The sequence below is a fragment of the Mangifera indica genome, chromosome 14, assembly GCF_011075055.1.
Source record: "Mangifera indica cultivar Alphonso chromosome 14, CATAS_Mindica_2.1, whole genome shotgun sequence".
NCBI lineage: Eukaryota > Viridiplantae > Streptophyta > Magnoliopsida > Sapindales > Anacardiaceae > Mangifera > Mangifera indica.
In genome coordinates, this window is record NC_058150.1 from 14374493 (window position 1) to 14391202 (window position 16710).

Genomic DNA, 16710 nt, shown 5'->3' on the forward strand with positions numbered 1-16710 from the left:
ATAACTTGTTGGGAACCTAATTACAAAAGTCTATCACCGCATGCCCAAAGGAGACAATACAAAAGACAGCCCAGGGAGTATGGATAATGGCCCAGCTGAGAGCAAAAGGGAAGACCAAATGGATGAGGACAGTTTGGACAAAGCACCCAGACAGCTGAAATTAATTGAAGCCTCTTTTCTAGAATTCAGAGAAGAGCCTTCAGTGGTGGGGTCCATTGACAGTTAGGAGGCGGCACATAAAATGGGAAAAAGCAGGGATGAGCAGCAGATTATGTTGGATGTTATTTTGAGTTGCTGAATAGAATTGGAGAGGGCTGACTCTCAGAACCCAACATTCCTGAGTTTATTTTTATTTGCTGTTGCTGTTATTGTTTTTATTACTGTTATTGTTCTTGATGATGTTTTGTGGAGAACCTTGTTGGTTGTGTTGATGAACTTATTATTGAACCTTGAGCAAGATACTGAAATTTCTATGATCATGGACATGGAATGAAATAGTAAAAATCTGCTTGACTTTATTCAATAGAAATCTTCCAGTTACAATTATTTGTTACATGCAAATGAGAATGACAACTTAGTTCTAATTGCTTCTTCCTTTGCTTGGCTCTGAATGAATGATTGGAAGATTATTGATTTGAGTTGATGCTGGAGAGAACCTAGAACATTGAGACTGCAGGAGGAGGCTGTATCTGGAAATCTTGCTGGAGGAGCTGTTGTGAATTGCTGGAAATCTTGCTGGAGGAGCTGTTGTGAATTGCTGGAACCTTCACTCAGCTGGAAAGCTTGGCCATTCTTCCAGGTCTGTATCAAACTTGGGTGTTTTGTCCAAACTGTCCTCATCCATTTGGTCTTCACTTTTGCTCTCAGCTGGGCCATTATCCATACTCCCTAGGTTGCCTTCTGTATTGTCTCCTTTGGGCTTGCGATGATAGACTTTTGTAATTAGGTTCCCAACAATACCCCCCCTAAGAGTCGCACCTTGTCCTCAAGGTGAAAAGAAGGAAACTGCTCCTTGACTTCCATATAGTCCTCCCAAGAGTTTTCACATGGGGGTAGGTGCTGCCATTTGAAAAGAACTTCCAGGCTGCCATTTTTAGCATAACGAGTTTCCAACAAGGCCTCTGATTGCAATTGGAGCTCTAAATCATCCGTGAGGCAGGTGGGTAAGGGTTGGGATTGAATTTCAGTCCCTACCATCTTCTTGAGCTGAGAGACATGGAAAACGGGGTGAATTTTGGTTCCCGGTGGTAAGAGTAAACAATATGCAACTGCTCCAATCTTCTCAAGAACATCATAAGGCCCATAAAACCGAGGGTTTAGCTTCTCATTGGGTCGTTTAGCCAAATTTTTAAAACGATAAGGTTGAAGCTTGAGGAAGACCTTATCACCCACCTCAAATTGGACTTCTCTCCTTTTCAAGTCGGCTTGTCTTTTCATGCGTTCTAAGGCACGATGTAGGTGGTCTTTAAGCTCATTCAAGATAGCATCCCTTTGTTGTAGCAAAACACCCATGTCATCAATTTTGGATGCCATGGAACCCCACCTTAGTAATGTAGGAGGGTTACGCCCATACAAAGTTTTAAAAGGGGTCATACCAATGGAACTATAGAAGGAAGTATTGTACCAATATTCCGCCCAAGGAAGCCATTTGGTCCAACTTCGTGGCCATTGAACACAAAAACAACGTAGATATGTCTCAAGGCTACGATTAAAGACCTCCGTTTGACCATCGGTTTGAGGATGATAAGCAGTACTAAACTTCAAAACTGTCCCCATAACACGAAATAACTCGGTCCAAAAATGACTCATGAAGAGATGGTCTCGATCGGAGATGATGGAGCGAGGGTAACCATGAAGACGAACAATTTCCCTCCAAAATAATTCAGCCACATCTTTTGCAGTATACAGATGCAATAGCAACAAAAAATGAGAATACTTTGTCAATCGGTCAACTATGACGAGTATAGTGTCTCCTTGACTCGTTCGGGGTAGGCCTCCAATAAAATCCATAGTAATGTTGTCCCAAACTTCATCGGGGATTGACAAGGGTTGCAAAAATCCAGCTGGGCCCATAGCTTGATATTTACTCCTTTGACAAACTTCACAACTAGCCACGAAGTCCTTGATAGACTTTTTCATCCCAATCCAGAAGAATACCGCTGTAATCCTTTTACAAGTGCGGAAAAACCCCGAATGACCACCAAATGGGGAAACATGAAACTCAGACAAAACAGCAGGAAGAACAGTGGAATGAGAAACAAGCACCAATCTACCTTTATAAAAAAGGATCTCATTTTTCAACACAAAATTAGCATGGCTAGTTAGGTCCTAAAGTAAATCCTGAATGATGCCTCGATAATGTTGGTCAGAATGAACCTCCTCGGCCACAATGTCACCCTCAACCCATGAACTAGCAGAGAGGACGGCTAGGTTAATGCAAGTGGGTAATCTAGAAAGGGCATCTACAACTTTGTTTTCCACCCTCGATCGATATTGTATCTCAAAATCAAATCCCAACGTTGTTAGTCACCACTCACAATTATCTGCTCCATCAAATATTTGAGGCTCTTCTGGTCGGTTCGTACTATGAAGTGCTTACCCAATAAATAATGCCGCTATTTTTGTAAAGCCAAGACTATAGCCATTAACTCCCGCTCATAGATAGATTTTGCTTGACTCCTTGGAGATAAAGCTTGACTCATGAAGGAAATTGGCCTGCCACCTTGCATAAGAACTGCCCCGATACCTGTAACCGATGCATCTGTCTCCACAATAAATGGTTAAGTAAAATCTGGCATTACTAACACTGGAACCGAAGTCATAGTCTTCTTAAGAGTCTCAAATGCATGTGTAGCTTCTTCCGACCACATAAAGGAATTCTTTTTCAAGAGTTGAGTGAGGGGTGCGGCGATTCGCCTATAATTGCGAACGAATCGACAATAGTACCCTATGAGACCGAGAAATCCTCGAAGCTCAGTAATGTCCCTAGGGAGTGGCCAATCAACCATACATTGAATTTTCTTAGGATCTGCAGCAACTCCTAAGGGTGATATAATGTGACCCAGATACTCAAGCTGCTTGACGGCAAAAGAACATTTTTTTCTATTCAAGACCAATTTGTGTTCAGAGAGCAAAGTCAATGTTGTAGCCAAGTGTTTAATGTGATTTGCAAGGTCTCGACTGTAAATCAATATATCATCAAAGAACACTAATATAAAACGACGCAAGTAGTCACGAAAAACCGTATTTATCAAGGCTTGGAAAGTGGCTGGTGCATTGGATAATCCAAATGGCATTACCAAGAATTCGTAATGTCCATTGTGGGTTCGAAAAGCAGTTTTCTCAATATTATTATCAACAATGCAAATCTGATGATAACCCGACTTCAAATCTAATTTACTAAAAATAGTGGCTCTAGATAACCCATCTAATAATTCATCAATAGCTAGAATAGGAAACTTATCTGGAACCGTGAGCTTGTTGAGGGCCCGATAATCAACACAAAAACGCCAGCCGCCGTGCTTCTTCTGAACCAGTAGAATCGGGCTGAAAAGGGGGCTGATATTGGGGCGAATGATGTCTGCCTGTAGCATGTCCTGGATCTGCCTTTCCACTTCATTTTTTTGATGATGCGAATAGCGGTAAGGGCGAATGTTGGGAGGAATGACGCCCTCCACTAGCCGTATAGCGTGATCATTGAGTCTATCGAGGTAGGAGACCTGAAGGCTCTTCAAACAGGTGCTGGAGACGCTATAACAAATCCAAAATCTCTGGCTGCACGGTGCAGTCCTCCTCAACAGCCGAAAAAGATAACTCCACCCATTAGGCATGGCTGCCGTTTTTCCAATTTTTATAGAATCCATGAAAGGAAGTTTCCTTGGTAGTTAGCGATGGGCCCCCCTAGAGAAGCACTTGTTGGTCATGCCATTCAAACCATATAGTGAGAGACTACCAATCACTGTGGACGATTCCCAGTGTCGACAGCCAATCCACCCCAAGAATTACATCTACATTATCGAGCTGAAATACAAGAAAATCTTGAAGGAAGTGAATAGAATCCAAGTGCAACTGAACCTGCTTGCAAATTCCACCACCCTTGATGCTATGCCTGTTGCCTACAGTGACTGAAAATTCCTTTCAATGAACTGGAAGATTAAGTTCAGAAACGAGATGCTGAGAGAGAAAACTATAAGTGACGCCTCAATCAACCAAGACGACCATAACCTTCCCATAAATTTTTCCCAGCAGCTTCATCGATTTTGGAGAATTAATACCTGCCACAGAGTGTCTGGAGAGATCGAGCACCTGTATTTTTGGCTGCTGTTCTTCCGTTACTTCATCAAATACTTGGTCTGAATCTGTATCTTCACCTTCACAGAGCATGAGCCGGAGCTGTCTGAACCGGCACTGGTGAATGGAACTGTATTTATTGCCACACTTGAAACAAAGTCCTTGCGCGATTAGGGCTTGAATCTCTGGCTGGCACAGTCGTCGTGGGGCTGAAGGAGAAAAGGGTGGCATTCGGTTTGGAATGGTGTATGAATTAGTGGTCAACGAAGGCGTTGACATGTTAGTTAGGTAGGAATTGGAATGCGGTGGTGCTGGGTAGTTGGTAGTCACTACTGGTGGTGAGTGAGCGGCCAAGTGCGTCGGCGGACTGGGATTTGGGGTTGAGAAAGTTCCTAGAGCGATAATGGGGGAAGGAGATGCGTTAACGTTAGGCGGGTGATGGGAATTGGATTGGGTTTGGGTAAGGTTTGAGTAAGGATTTGGTTTTTGGGCCATGGATTGGGCAGGACAAGCAGATCGGATCGGGGCCAGGTTGGGAGAGAGATTGGGCTGGGTTAGGGCTTGGTTATTTATTGAGTATGGATAGCAGGCTTAGGCTTCTGGGGTACTGGCTGGGCTACTGTAAGTTGGGTTTGGGTGTGGTTGGTTTGGTCCAGCCCAATTATGTGGAGGGCTTTGGTTAAAGAAATGGGTGTGAGGCGTTGGGCCTGCAGTGTGTGGGTAATTATCCTGACCCAACTGGAAACAGACTACTTCAACTACACCCGGATGCCAACCTGCGCCATAAATTGCCCAATCGCGCTGTTCCACGTCTGCCGCCATCTGCATTAAGGACCAAAGGTCCGTTGGTGCTAGAAGACGTAGTTCCGCCTGAATACGTGGGTTTAGACCAGCCATGAAAGCGCCCTTCAGCCATTCGATGGACGTCGCCGGCAACATGGCCACCAGCTGTTCAAATTGTACGCAGTACTCGACCACTGTTCCAGTCTGACGGTGAAGAATAATTTGCTCGTATGGGGTACAATTTTGTGTCGACCTGAAACGGAGGAATAACTCCTTCAACTCTCTCAAATCTTTGAACGGCTGCCATAGTTCCCGAAATTGCAGCCAGCTCATGGCCTTGTCTTCGAAACAGAGTATTACCGCCAGTAGACGTTCTCTTTCATCCATTCCGTTCATCTGAAAATACTGCTCAGCTTTGGTTATCCAACCCCACGGATTTTCTCCATTAAATAAGGGAAGTTCCATTCTGCGGTGGTGGTGGTCTCGACGATTACAGTAATCAGCATAACCATAGTGTGGCCTGTAGTTGTTTTTGGAAGTCTTTCCGTAAACTACTCCGGCCTCAGGAATTAGAGGTGGCGGTGGAGGAATGGTCTGATCGAAATTTTGTCCCGTGACGGTACGCGTATCCGATGGAAAAGGTGCTTGAGCATGACCAACCATGGGAGTTGGCACAGTTTCAGCTTCTTTCCCTTTGACATTTTTTGATAATAATTGTCATATTTCATACAAATTCCCATCTATGTTATCAAATCGTGAGGTTGTGAGGGCTTCAGTTTGCCCCAATTTCTCATCCATAAACACTACTTTTTCAGCCAAGTCCTTGCAATGCTTTTCTAACTCCTCAACTCTCCCTTCCATTCTCGTTGTTACCATTACCCAGTTTCGTCGGCTCTGATACCAAGTTTAATACAGACCTGGAAGAATGGCTAAGCTTTCCAGCTGATTGAAGGTTCCAACAGTTCACAACAGCTCCTCCAGTAAGATTTCCAGATACAGCCTCCTCCTGCAGTCTCAATGTTCTAGGTTCTCTCTAGCATCAACTCAACTCAATAATCTCCCAATCATTCATTCACAGCCAAGCAAAGGAAGAAGCAATTAGAACTAAGTTGTCATTCTCATTTGCATGTAACAAATAATTGTAACTGGAAGATTTCTATTGAATAAAGTCAAGCAGATTTTTACTATTTCATTCCATGTCCATGATCACAGAAATTTCAGTATCTTGCTCAAGCTTCAATAATAAGTTCATCAACACAACCAACAAGGTTCTCCACAAAACATCATCAAGAACAATAATAATAATGAAAACAATAACAGCAATAACAACAGCAAATAAAAATAAACTCAGGAATGCTGGGTTCTGAGAGCCAGCCCTCTCCAATTCTATTCAGTAACTCAAAATAACATCCAACATAATCTGCTACTCATCCCTGCTTTTTCCTATTTTATGTGCCACCTCCTAACCGTCAATGGACCCCACCATTGAAGGCTCTTCTCTGAATTCTGGAAAAAAGGCTTCAATTAATTTCAGCTGCCTAGGTGTTTTGTCCAAACTGTCCTTCTCCATTTGGTCTTCCCTTTTGCTCTCAGCTGGGCCATTATCCATACTCCCTAGGCTACCTTCTGTATTGTCTCCTTTGGGCCTGCGGTGATAGACTTTTGTAATTAGGTTCCCAACACAACTCTTTCACAGTTTTCAGTTTTCAGTTTTTCAGATCCTATTTCTAGCATATAGCTTTTTGAAACAAAAATCAAGTAAAGAACAAATGGTCACATCGGAAAGGTGGATGACTTCAAGCAACCTTCTTGTTCAACTGGCAAATGGTCATAGGCAACTCTTCTGGCTTGTTTATATAAAGCATGCTTGAAATATCAGACACACTTGTACTAGTAGCACCTGAAAGGAAAGCAGAATCAAGTTTCAAAAATCAATTTATCAAAAATGGGTAGCAGAAACAAGCAGGCATACAAAATTTTTCTGTAATCAGTGAGCATAACCTAGAGTTAGAACACAGCACCAAGTTCCCAAACATTGGAAGCAACTTAATTCAGTATATTCTCCCAACAATTAGTATTAATGCAATAATTAGTTGGTACATAATGAACTTTAAAGCATTGATTGATATGCAATCTATGTAAACAGAAGATGCCAACAAATAAAACCCAACCTGAATATCATAACTATAAGAAAAAGGTAAAAGCAAGTAATAATCATAAGCATCAGGTCAAATCAGACTTTGATCTGTTAGATCTTCTAGACGCAACCATTATACCACAAGATGTCATTTTTTATATTTAAGACACTTAATAGATAATCAAATAGCTTCTATAAGACTCAGATTGTCCTGTTGTAAAGTGAGATCTATAGGTTCAGCATTAGTACTCACCCATAACGATAATCAGCCAACGGGAGCGAAGTTTATGAAAGGCATCCTTATTGTCAGAAACAACATACAAGATACTTCCTCCATTGTTGCCCCAAGCTTGGTTTAACTCATTCCCAGCACCATCTACAGATGCATCCAAAAGAAAGCAATCACACAAGTATTCTATAGCAATCCTCTTCAATGCAATCTCCTATATCAAGCAGATGCAACCAGTACAATTATGGTAGGTATTTCTCAAAAATTACAGTTCGTTATACCATAACGCTACAGTAAAAATAGTATTCAATAGTGATTAACTAGAAAATTCTGTACCTGTGATCCAAGAGGCAAAACAAGATGTCTCTAACTAAATAAAGCAGCAGTCAGTGCATTCAGCTATAAGAATGAGACTAAGAGCAATTGTCAACACAAAGAAAAATGTCATTGTTCGAAATGTAAACATTTCAAATTTAAAACACAAAATGTTTTACAACACCAACTTTAATGTGCCATTGAGAGTGCCATCATAGAGAGAACTTTTGAAAAGGGCACTTGAAAGCTTTCTTTTGAAAAGAATAAATTTGATCAACATTTTCATTAAGCACTTCTTGGAGAAGAATATGTTACATTAATTTTCCATTGCGTTAAAAGCACTCTAAACACTAGCCATTGAGAGAACTAGCAAAAATTACCTCCAAATGCTATGCAAAAAAGCATTTGTATAGCTGTACTTACGCAAAAAGTGCTTTTAAAGAAAAAAAATAAGATGAAATAAGTTGCCTATCAAATATCGGGGTCAATTTGAAGCGATCCGGTTCGAATTGGAATCCATGTTTGGGCTCAAAAAAGCCAAACTTGAGGTGGAGATTCAGCTCAGCTCGAGTTCAGCTCGCTTGCCCCTTGGTGACACTGTCAATCCGCTGGAACCAGAGCCAGCTAGAGCTAGACATTCTGGATTCAAGCCTAGCTTGAGCTCGAGCTGGCTCGAATCTATCCCTTTGATTCAGATCTCCTACAACATGAACTCCAAGTACAAACACTTCATCGATTCATCCAAACACGCACACACTATAAATTAACATTAAACAAAAAAAAAGGAAGAACTCTATTTACCTACGCTTAAGCATATAGAAAAAATAATAATAAAAGCAATAATTACCTTATCAGAGGAAAAGTCGAGACCATACGATACTCCCTGCAAACAACAATGCAAAACGTAAATGTCAAAATTCTACTCATTTCCAACGACACATTCAAAACAAAGAGAGAGGGAAAGAGCTCATAAGAAAAGAAATCGTACCGTGCAGATTTTCGAATGACGGAGCTTCTGAAGCAAAGAGGATGCTCCCGATCGCAGCCGAGACCACGACTCGTCTGCACGTGGAGCGTCGGATAGTAGCAGCAACGATTCATCGAAGATTACTCACCTTCGATGGAACTCATTTTCTTGTGCTTTTTTAGCCTCCCTGTTTGGCTTCGGCTGAACGCAACTGAAACAACAGGGTCGTTTTTGTGGCATCACAGAGAGAGAATGGCGAGATATACATGTAGCCATGGGAGAATCCCAATCTCTGCTTTATAGGTTTAAATTGCAACCACCGCGCATCGAAGTACGTCATCATTTACATACTGAATTGACGATTTTACCATCAAATTTGCATTTTATTTTATTTTTTAAATTTTGTGCATGGCTGCATAAGGGTTACCTCAACCTCGCCTTGAATTCAGAAAAGTCTGTTCAACTTTGACAAAATTGAATTGTTAAATAATAGATCGAAGAAATGCAAAAATCATTGGTGAAGAAGCATCAACGTCAAAACATCAATCATAAGCTAAACTCAAATTTGAATTTGATGAATGTTCAAACGTCATGGTCAAATTTTAGTGACCTATCCTGGTTAGATTGAGTGAACCTTGCTAAAAAATTTATTTTAATCTTATAACTTTTATATTTACCGATTAATTTATATATTCAAATATTCAAATAGAATTTTAAATATATAAGCGTATGATTTAAAATTTTTTGAATCTTATCAATTTTTTATTAAAATCAAATTGTGAATTTTCAAATTTATCCAATCAATCACACTCTTATTTAAGTTTAAACTCAATTAACATTTTTTTTTATAGTAAAAAATTTTATTCAAATCAAACCATTTTTTATAATTAAATAAATCACATCAAATAGAATTAACTTTAAGTCTAATAATTAATTTTATAATTATTAAATAAGATAAATAAAAAATTTAAACTTATATTTTTTTATACTTAAAATTCATTATCCTTTTGAGAGTGACACTGGTCTACGCCCATGCTCATGATTTTTATTTGAGGAAATAATTTTGGAGCACATTAATAATAGTTGCCCAAAACACATACCCTCTTCAGTGATTATGTTCCTGAGCTCGCCCATTTTCATTCCAAAAGAAGAAGCCCATCTCATTGGTGTCCTGGTACATGCAAACTTGTAAAGATCTGAATTTTGGGAAATTAACTAAATTATTCATTTTTTATGGTTAATAAACAAATTTATCTATAATTTTATAGTTTACATAAAAATACTTATATTTTAAAGTATTTAAACCAAAATATCTTAAATATCCAAAAAAATATCAAAACTACTATTTATTTATTCTATATAAATCATATCTCTTTTCTTACTTATTAACATATACAATTTTACTCATTATTCGAAAAGATTTATAAAGAAAGAAAAGAAGTTCGTGATTGAGATTTTGAATGAGAAAAAAAAGTTTATGATATCAAAATATTTATACATATTATAACTTCAGTCGTTATTATTTTATTAATAATATAATTATATGTGATGTTTTATACAATAAATTAAAGTTGTGTGTAAAAATTAAATTGATTAAAATTATAAAGGCTATTTTGTAATTATTATAATTAGGAGTAAAATGATATTTTATAATAAAAGGTGTTAGAGACATTAAATAATATTTGAGAATAAAATGATATTTTACAATGAAGGATGTTAGAGATATTAGATAAAATTTTAGGGTAAAATGGTATTTTACAATATAGGGGTAAAGTGATATTTTTAAAAATTAGTATTAAAATTAATCAAAATATATTAATAGTCACTATATGTAATACAATTATGGAATAGATGCAATTGTGTAATATAAATAAAATCACAAAACTCGAACTTAATAATAAAAATACTATAACACAAATATGTAAATAATTTTTTTGGTCATGTTACTTATGTTTATTATATATTTAATTATAGGATTAATCTAAATAACGAAACATATTTCAATTAGATAAAAAGCGGAAATGGATAGAAAAATGTGACAATCTAATAAAATATATTGAAAGTAATAGTAAATTGATTAAAATTTCAGAGCACGTGACATTCTAGAGATTAATTCAAATGGTGAGCAAAAAGTGTAATATAGATTAAACGGTATTTAACATTTAGATAAACATGAAATTAAGGTATCTTGACAATGACATCCTTATTGAAATTTCAAATGATGAAGATGTTAAAGTTTTTAATGGTCTATATAACTTTTTTAAAGAAAGTGTTCTAGTTTTTAAAACAACTAAACTTAATAATGATAGTTATAAGGTTCAACAAGCAGATGAGGGTTTACAAAGTGGTGAGTCGAATAGTTATTCATAAGATCATGAGATTGGTTTAGAAGGGATTCAAAATATTGAGATCAATCCAAAACAAGAATTTTCTAAGAAAGACTTTGCATACTTAAATGATGTTTATGTTGACGTATTTTATAGCGTAAAAGAATTTGTTCGTGGCAACAAAGATAATTTTCAAATTGGAGTGAATTTGATAGAAAGGATATGCATGATATTCCCATCGAGGAATCAGAGTTTGAAGAGAGGACACACGTTAATAAAAATATTAGAGGTACAAGTAGTTTTCCATAAACAAATCCTGATGGTGGAAATGTTCATATTGATCATTGAAATTTTCTAACTATCCATCTATATCCAGAAGCTAAGGAGTGCAAAGAGATAGTGATTCTCCAAAAATTAGTACATTATTTCTAAGTAAATAACATGTCATTGATGCAATAACTCGAGATGCTTTAAAGAAGGGATATTAGTTTAAAGTGCACAAATCAGACACACGCAGCTAAAAGGTTGAATGTTGTAATCAACAACATAATTGGCATGCATAGGCAAACAAGATAAGAGAAGGTGACAATTTCAAACTACGTCGTATGGATAGCCAGCATATGTGTCCTAAAAAACAAATATTATCTCATCATAAACAAGTAGAGGCTCGAGCTTTAGGGCAAAATTTGAAGACTAGATTTATATTGGTTGATTGCGTGTATCGACTAAAGGAGATTATTGTGGACATAGCAAACTCATATAAAATTGATATATCATATGCACAAGCATGGCGGACGAGAAATTTGACACTTTAATCATTAAGGAGCACACTTGAAGAGTTGTTTATGTTACAGTTAGAGTATTGTTACAATTTAATTTGTTGTAATCTAGGAACTATGACATATACACTAACGGATGAACATGAACAATTTAAATACTTTTACATGACATTAGGTTGTAGTATCTATGCATTTCAACAACATATTTGTCTAGTTTTTTGTATTGATACTGCTTTCTTAAAGGTTAAATGTCTGAGTCAATTATTTATCGTTGTTGCATTTGATGGTAATAATAAAATATACCCATTGGTTTTTGGCATCGCTCCTAGGGAGGATCATGGCACATGGTGTTGGTTTTTAACAAAGTTGAAGGATTGTTTGGGGAGATATCTCATTTAACAATGATTTCATATCAACATTCTAGTATATTCTCTATAATAGTTGAAGTCTTCCCAGGTGTGTACCATGATTATTATTGTCATCACCATCATTGTAACATGCGATCCAAGTACAAGAAGAATGCAAAAGTTGAATAGATGTATTGGAAAACAGCTAAGACATACATAGAGTATGAATTTTGAAAGATAATGAAGTTATTGTCTCATATGCACCTTAATGTAGCAATGTACCTGTGTAAGGTGGGTTATGGTTGGTGGGCAAATGACATTTTAAAGAAATAAGTACAATATAATGACTACTAATATCGTTAAATCATTTAATGTACTTGTCATATATGTTCGGGGTTTGCCTATTACTATACTTATTGAGTTCATCAAAGGTATATTCCAACGATGGTTTAATGAAATGAGAAATCATGCAAGTAAGTGCATATTCAATATTATAACATATTATAAATGTGTTTATGTATACTTATACTTAATTACTTACCATATATGTTGATATTTATATGATTTACAGATACTTGCACTAGTTTGGTAACACGTTGGGCAACGAAAAAAATTGTCAAATGTGTGTGAAAGTCTTCAAAATTGGAGGTGCATCTTATTACATCTGAACGATACGAGATTATGGGTAGTGGCTAATACGATGGTGTGGTCGACCTTGTGGAGTGGACATATACATAAAGAAAATTTTAACTATCACAGATTCCCTACACGTATGTCATCACCATTGCAAGATATATGAAGCTCACTACATGTGCTCAATGGGTGCATCTTTATTATACCATCATCTTTTACCGTGCAGTTTGCACGAAGGCTATTAATTTGTTAAAGGATTAATCAAAGTTGTTATATGCAGAGAAAGCACGCGTTTTCTATCCATCATTTGTCCATCGTCGTCATGCGGGACTTCCAGCAAATAAAACTAGACGTTCTTCACAAGGCAAAATTGTTAAACAACTTACTTGTAGTCAATGTCAGAAACCTGGACATACGAGACAAAATTGCAAGAGTTATGTTTTGATACCTAGTTTCATATCATCAAGTTCAACAACTACAAAGAAAAGTTAAAGATAACTCTACTTGTAATTGTACTTGTTCATTTTGATATAAAATTTTTTATTATACTTGTTACTTTATATATAAAATTTGTGATTGTAATATATTATTTTTAAAACTTGTGATTGTACTTGTTAATGTATCTATAAGATTTCGGCTTGTAATTATTATATATGTTAATGTTGATTTCATATATCCGTTTTTAATAGTTTTTTGTTCACTTGACCGATCGTTATAGTAATTATATAAAGGACAAACATATATAAATGAATAAACATATAGATATACTAACGTATAAAATATATGAATGGATAAACATATATACATATACAAATGCTTATAATGTAAGGGTTAATCAATACCATTTCATGTTGTACACCTCCCATTTCTCGAATAGATCAAGTTTTGCATACCATTTTTGAAAATTTTTTTCGCATCCGATACTTGATAATGGCACAACAGGCCTCGCCTATTAGATCATTGATTTCAATGGATTTGTGTATAGGCTACGAATAAATAGTCATTTCTTGACAAGTCAACCACAAAGTGTGCAACAATACTATATCAAAACAAATAATATGTCATTTAAAATTATATCAATTCGTGAGATTTTCAAATTTATTTCAATATCTTTTGTAAGACAGGAGTTATGGCTAGGGAATTCTTAAGAGAGGTTAGGTCGAATATATCAAATTTTTGGACCGGTTAGTGTTTAATACATGAAAACAGTAAATAAATAATATGTTTTTCATTCATACGAACAAGATAAAATGAAAACATTAATAAAATTTGCATACCTGAACTATCTCCCCCTGTGTTGGGAGTTGAACCGCATCGTCCCCTAAACAAGTAATGTTAACCAACTTATCATCCTGAGAATGCAATATTAATCACCTTTTTACCCTTGTTTGGGGTGCTGAGATAGATTAATCAGATATCCTGTTATAACAACAAATAAAAGGTAAATGACAATTTATATTAACAAGATTAACAATTTATATTAGTTAATCTAACAGTTTACCTCTACCATCGAAGAAGGTGATAATAAAGAATTCTCATAAGGTGATCCATCATCACCAACATCTTATAATAATATTAATGTTTTATTTTAATTAATTAAAGTGTTTAACAAAAATTACAAAGTATACAGTTGACAATATACATACCTTTACTGTCAGAACAAATTTCAATATGAGATTCCCTCTCGATATAGCCTCATCAACACCAGGACATTATCACAATTTCGGCAATAACAAGTTAACAGGGAATCAATAATATATCGATGAATTGAGATATAATATTAACAAACAACATTATACTTACTTGAAGCATCACAGAAGATGTCAATGAAGAAATCTCATGGGGTGATCTATTATCGTCTACATCCTGTAACAATATTAACATTTTATATTGGTTTATCAAAGTGTTTTACAAAAATTACAATGTCTATAGTCGACATTATACATATCTCTATTGTCAGAATAGATGTCAATATAAGATCCCTTCGCTACGACCTTATGAACATCAGGGCATTGTCACAATGTTAACAGTATCAAGTTAATGAGGAATCTATAAATGAATGTTGAATTAAGATAAAACATTTACAAACAATGTTATAATTACCTGAACCATCATAGAAGGTATCAATGGGGAAACCTCATGTCATGATCTTTCATTGCTCATATCAAAAGTCAATATAGGATCCTCTCTCGATAATTCTTCATCAAAAAACTGACGTTATAACAAAATTAATAATCACAAGTTAACAAAAAATTAAAAGTATTTCTGAAATATCATTTTCAATATACTCAAAAAGTTTAATACTTACATCAACAATAGGTGGAGATGTAAATGTCTAACCCCCTATCGATGGTCCATCATCATCGTCACAAAGAGACTGTAACAACATATACAATAATTGTAGGGTTTACATGGTTACATATTTAATTAACTGAAATATTTGATATAACATTAACTTTTTTACTTGCATGAGAGTATCTGTATAGAGATGAGATTGTGTGACCGCCATACAAGTCATTATGTCCTTCATACAAGTCATACAATCCTCCATACAAGTCAACCAATCCAAGATAAAATTACCCCATCAAGCCAATGCAACATTAAAGTAATGAATGGAGAAATCTTGTCTAGTGATGAGGGGATTTTCTTATGTGCGCTCAATGACAAGGGGCACAACAAAAGGCTCTAATGATATATGCTCGATGATAACGATCGTAATAGGGGCGTCGACAAGAGTGGGCTCGATGGTACAAGTGGGATCGATAACAGAAGGCTGAACAGAAGCCTCGATATGAGGCAGAGCAACGACCAGAGAAGTAAAGTCAAGAGGACCTGATGATGCATCTCTTGACAAGGATGGGGATGATGTCCATGAAGAAGATTGTCTATCTAATATCCTCATGTATCAAACAATGTCGTCAAACCAGTTTTCAGCGTTTTCCACCAAAGATAAAACTAGTGGGAAATTAACATCATCTTGTAAATTTTTGTTTAAGTGAACTTTATTATTATACCTTATATATATTTTAATCAATAATAAATTATTACTTACAACATCTCCGATGAAGATAGTTGGGATAACATTCTATCCTGAGAAGTCTTTTGTGTGTCATATCAACATCTAGATAAATCTTAAAACTGATGTGATATTACCTACCATGTAGTGTGTCCAACGTCTCGTATATCAAAAATTGCAATTTCAACTTAAATTTGTTACTCTATAAAATTACAATCAATTATATTTTAATCACAAATTTTTTAAAATTAATAAATATCACAATTAATTGAACACTATTGGGAATCCCATGATACCATATTGTTTCATAAGGTTTTTCTTCTTCCTTACAAGGCCGGAATTCATATAAATTCGAGAGATATTATCACATATCCATCGATACATCATCTGCCATACCCATACTCCCCATAGGTATACATTGAACTCATCAAAATTATCAACATATTGTAATACCTTCTGAGAGATTACTTTCCTCAAATCACTCTCTAATAACCTCATGTGAAATAGAACAACAAAGCTAACTTTACTACATCAATAGAGTTGTCCCCCCAAGGCCTCTGTTCGTAAACATGATTCAGATCAGTATATGTAACTGATTTACGCCTGTGGAAATAAATATGTTAGATCCGATCTATGACCTTTGATGAAATATATATGTCAATATCTGACATTTGAATAAATCAAAGGCATGTCATTATGGCAAACTTGTACGACTAAGCCTGATGTCAGTCTCATTAACTCAAAATTATAACTCATCGTTCAAGTTCGTCTTATTTACCACTCTTAGGATGAAGGAGTGTATTAAAACTCGAATGAATCAGCTATCCTTAAAGGTCTAGGAACTGTTTAAAACAAGTACGTAGAAATATTTGTAATTGCCACTCTGT

The 16710-nt window shown here is 36.0% G+C and overlaps 1 protein-coding gene across 1 annotated transcript; it reads right to left on the reverse strand.

Annotated features, from left to right (window-relative positions):
- Positions 1-6215: 6215 nt before the first annotated feature.
- On the reverse strand, positions 6216-15709 carry LOC123195698. The gene is made up of 7 exons (XM_044609506.1): positions 15518-15709; positions 14611-14673; positions 14085-14159; positions 8602-8673; positions 7464-7653; positions 6879-6973; positions 6216-6719 (listed from the first exon to the last, which is right to left on the reverse strand). Exons 1-7 carry the CDS (start codon positions 15707-15709, stop codon positions 6693-6695), a joined length of 714 nt encoding a protein of 237 aa, XP_044465441.1. The 3' UTR covers positions 6216-6692.
- Positions 15710-16710: the final 1001 nt, after the last annotated feature.

Bases quoted from the DNA above. Each gene is read 5' to 3' on its own strand.
- LOC123195698 (XM_044609506.1), bottom strand. From the start codon at position 15,709: ATGAGGATATTAGATAGACAATCTTCTTCATGGACATCATCCCCATCC. The intron at 14,160-14,610 runs GTAAGTATAATG...TTGCATTCTCAG, and splicing joins CATCTTCTGTGATGCTTCAA to GATGATAAGTTGGTTAACAT. The intron at 8,674-14,084 runs GTATGCAAATTT...GGAAATGAGTAG, and splicing joins CACAGGGGGAGATAGTTCAG to AATTTTGACATTTACGTTTT.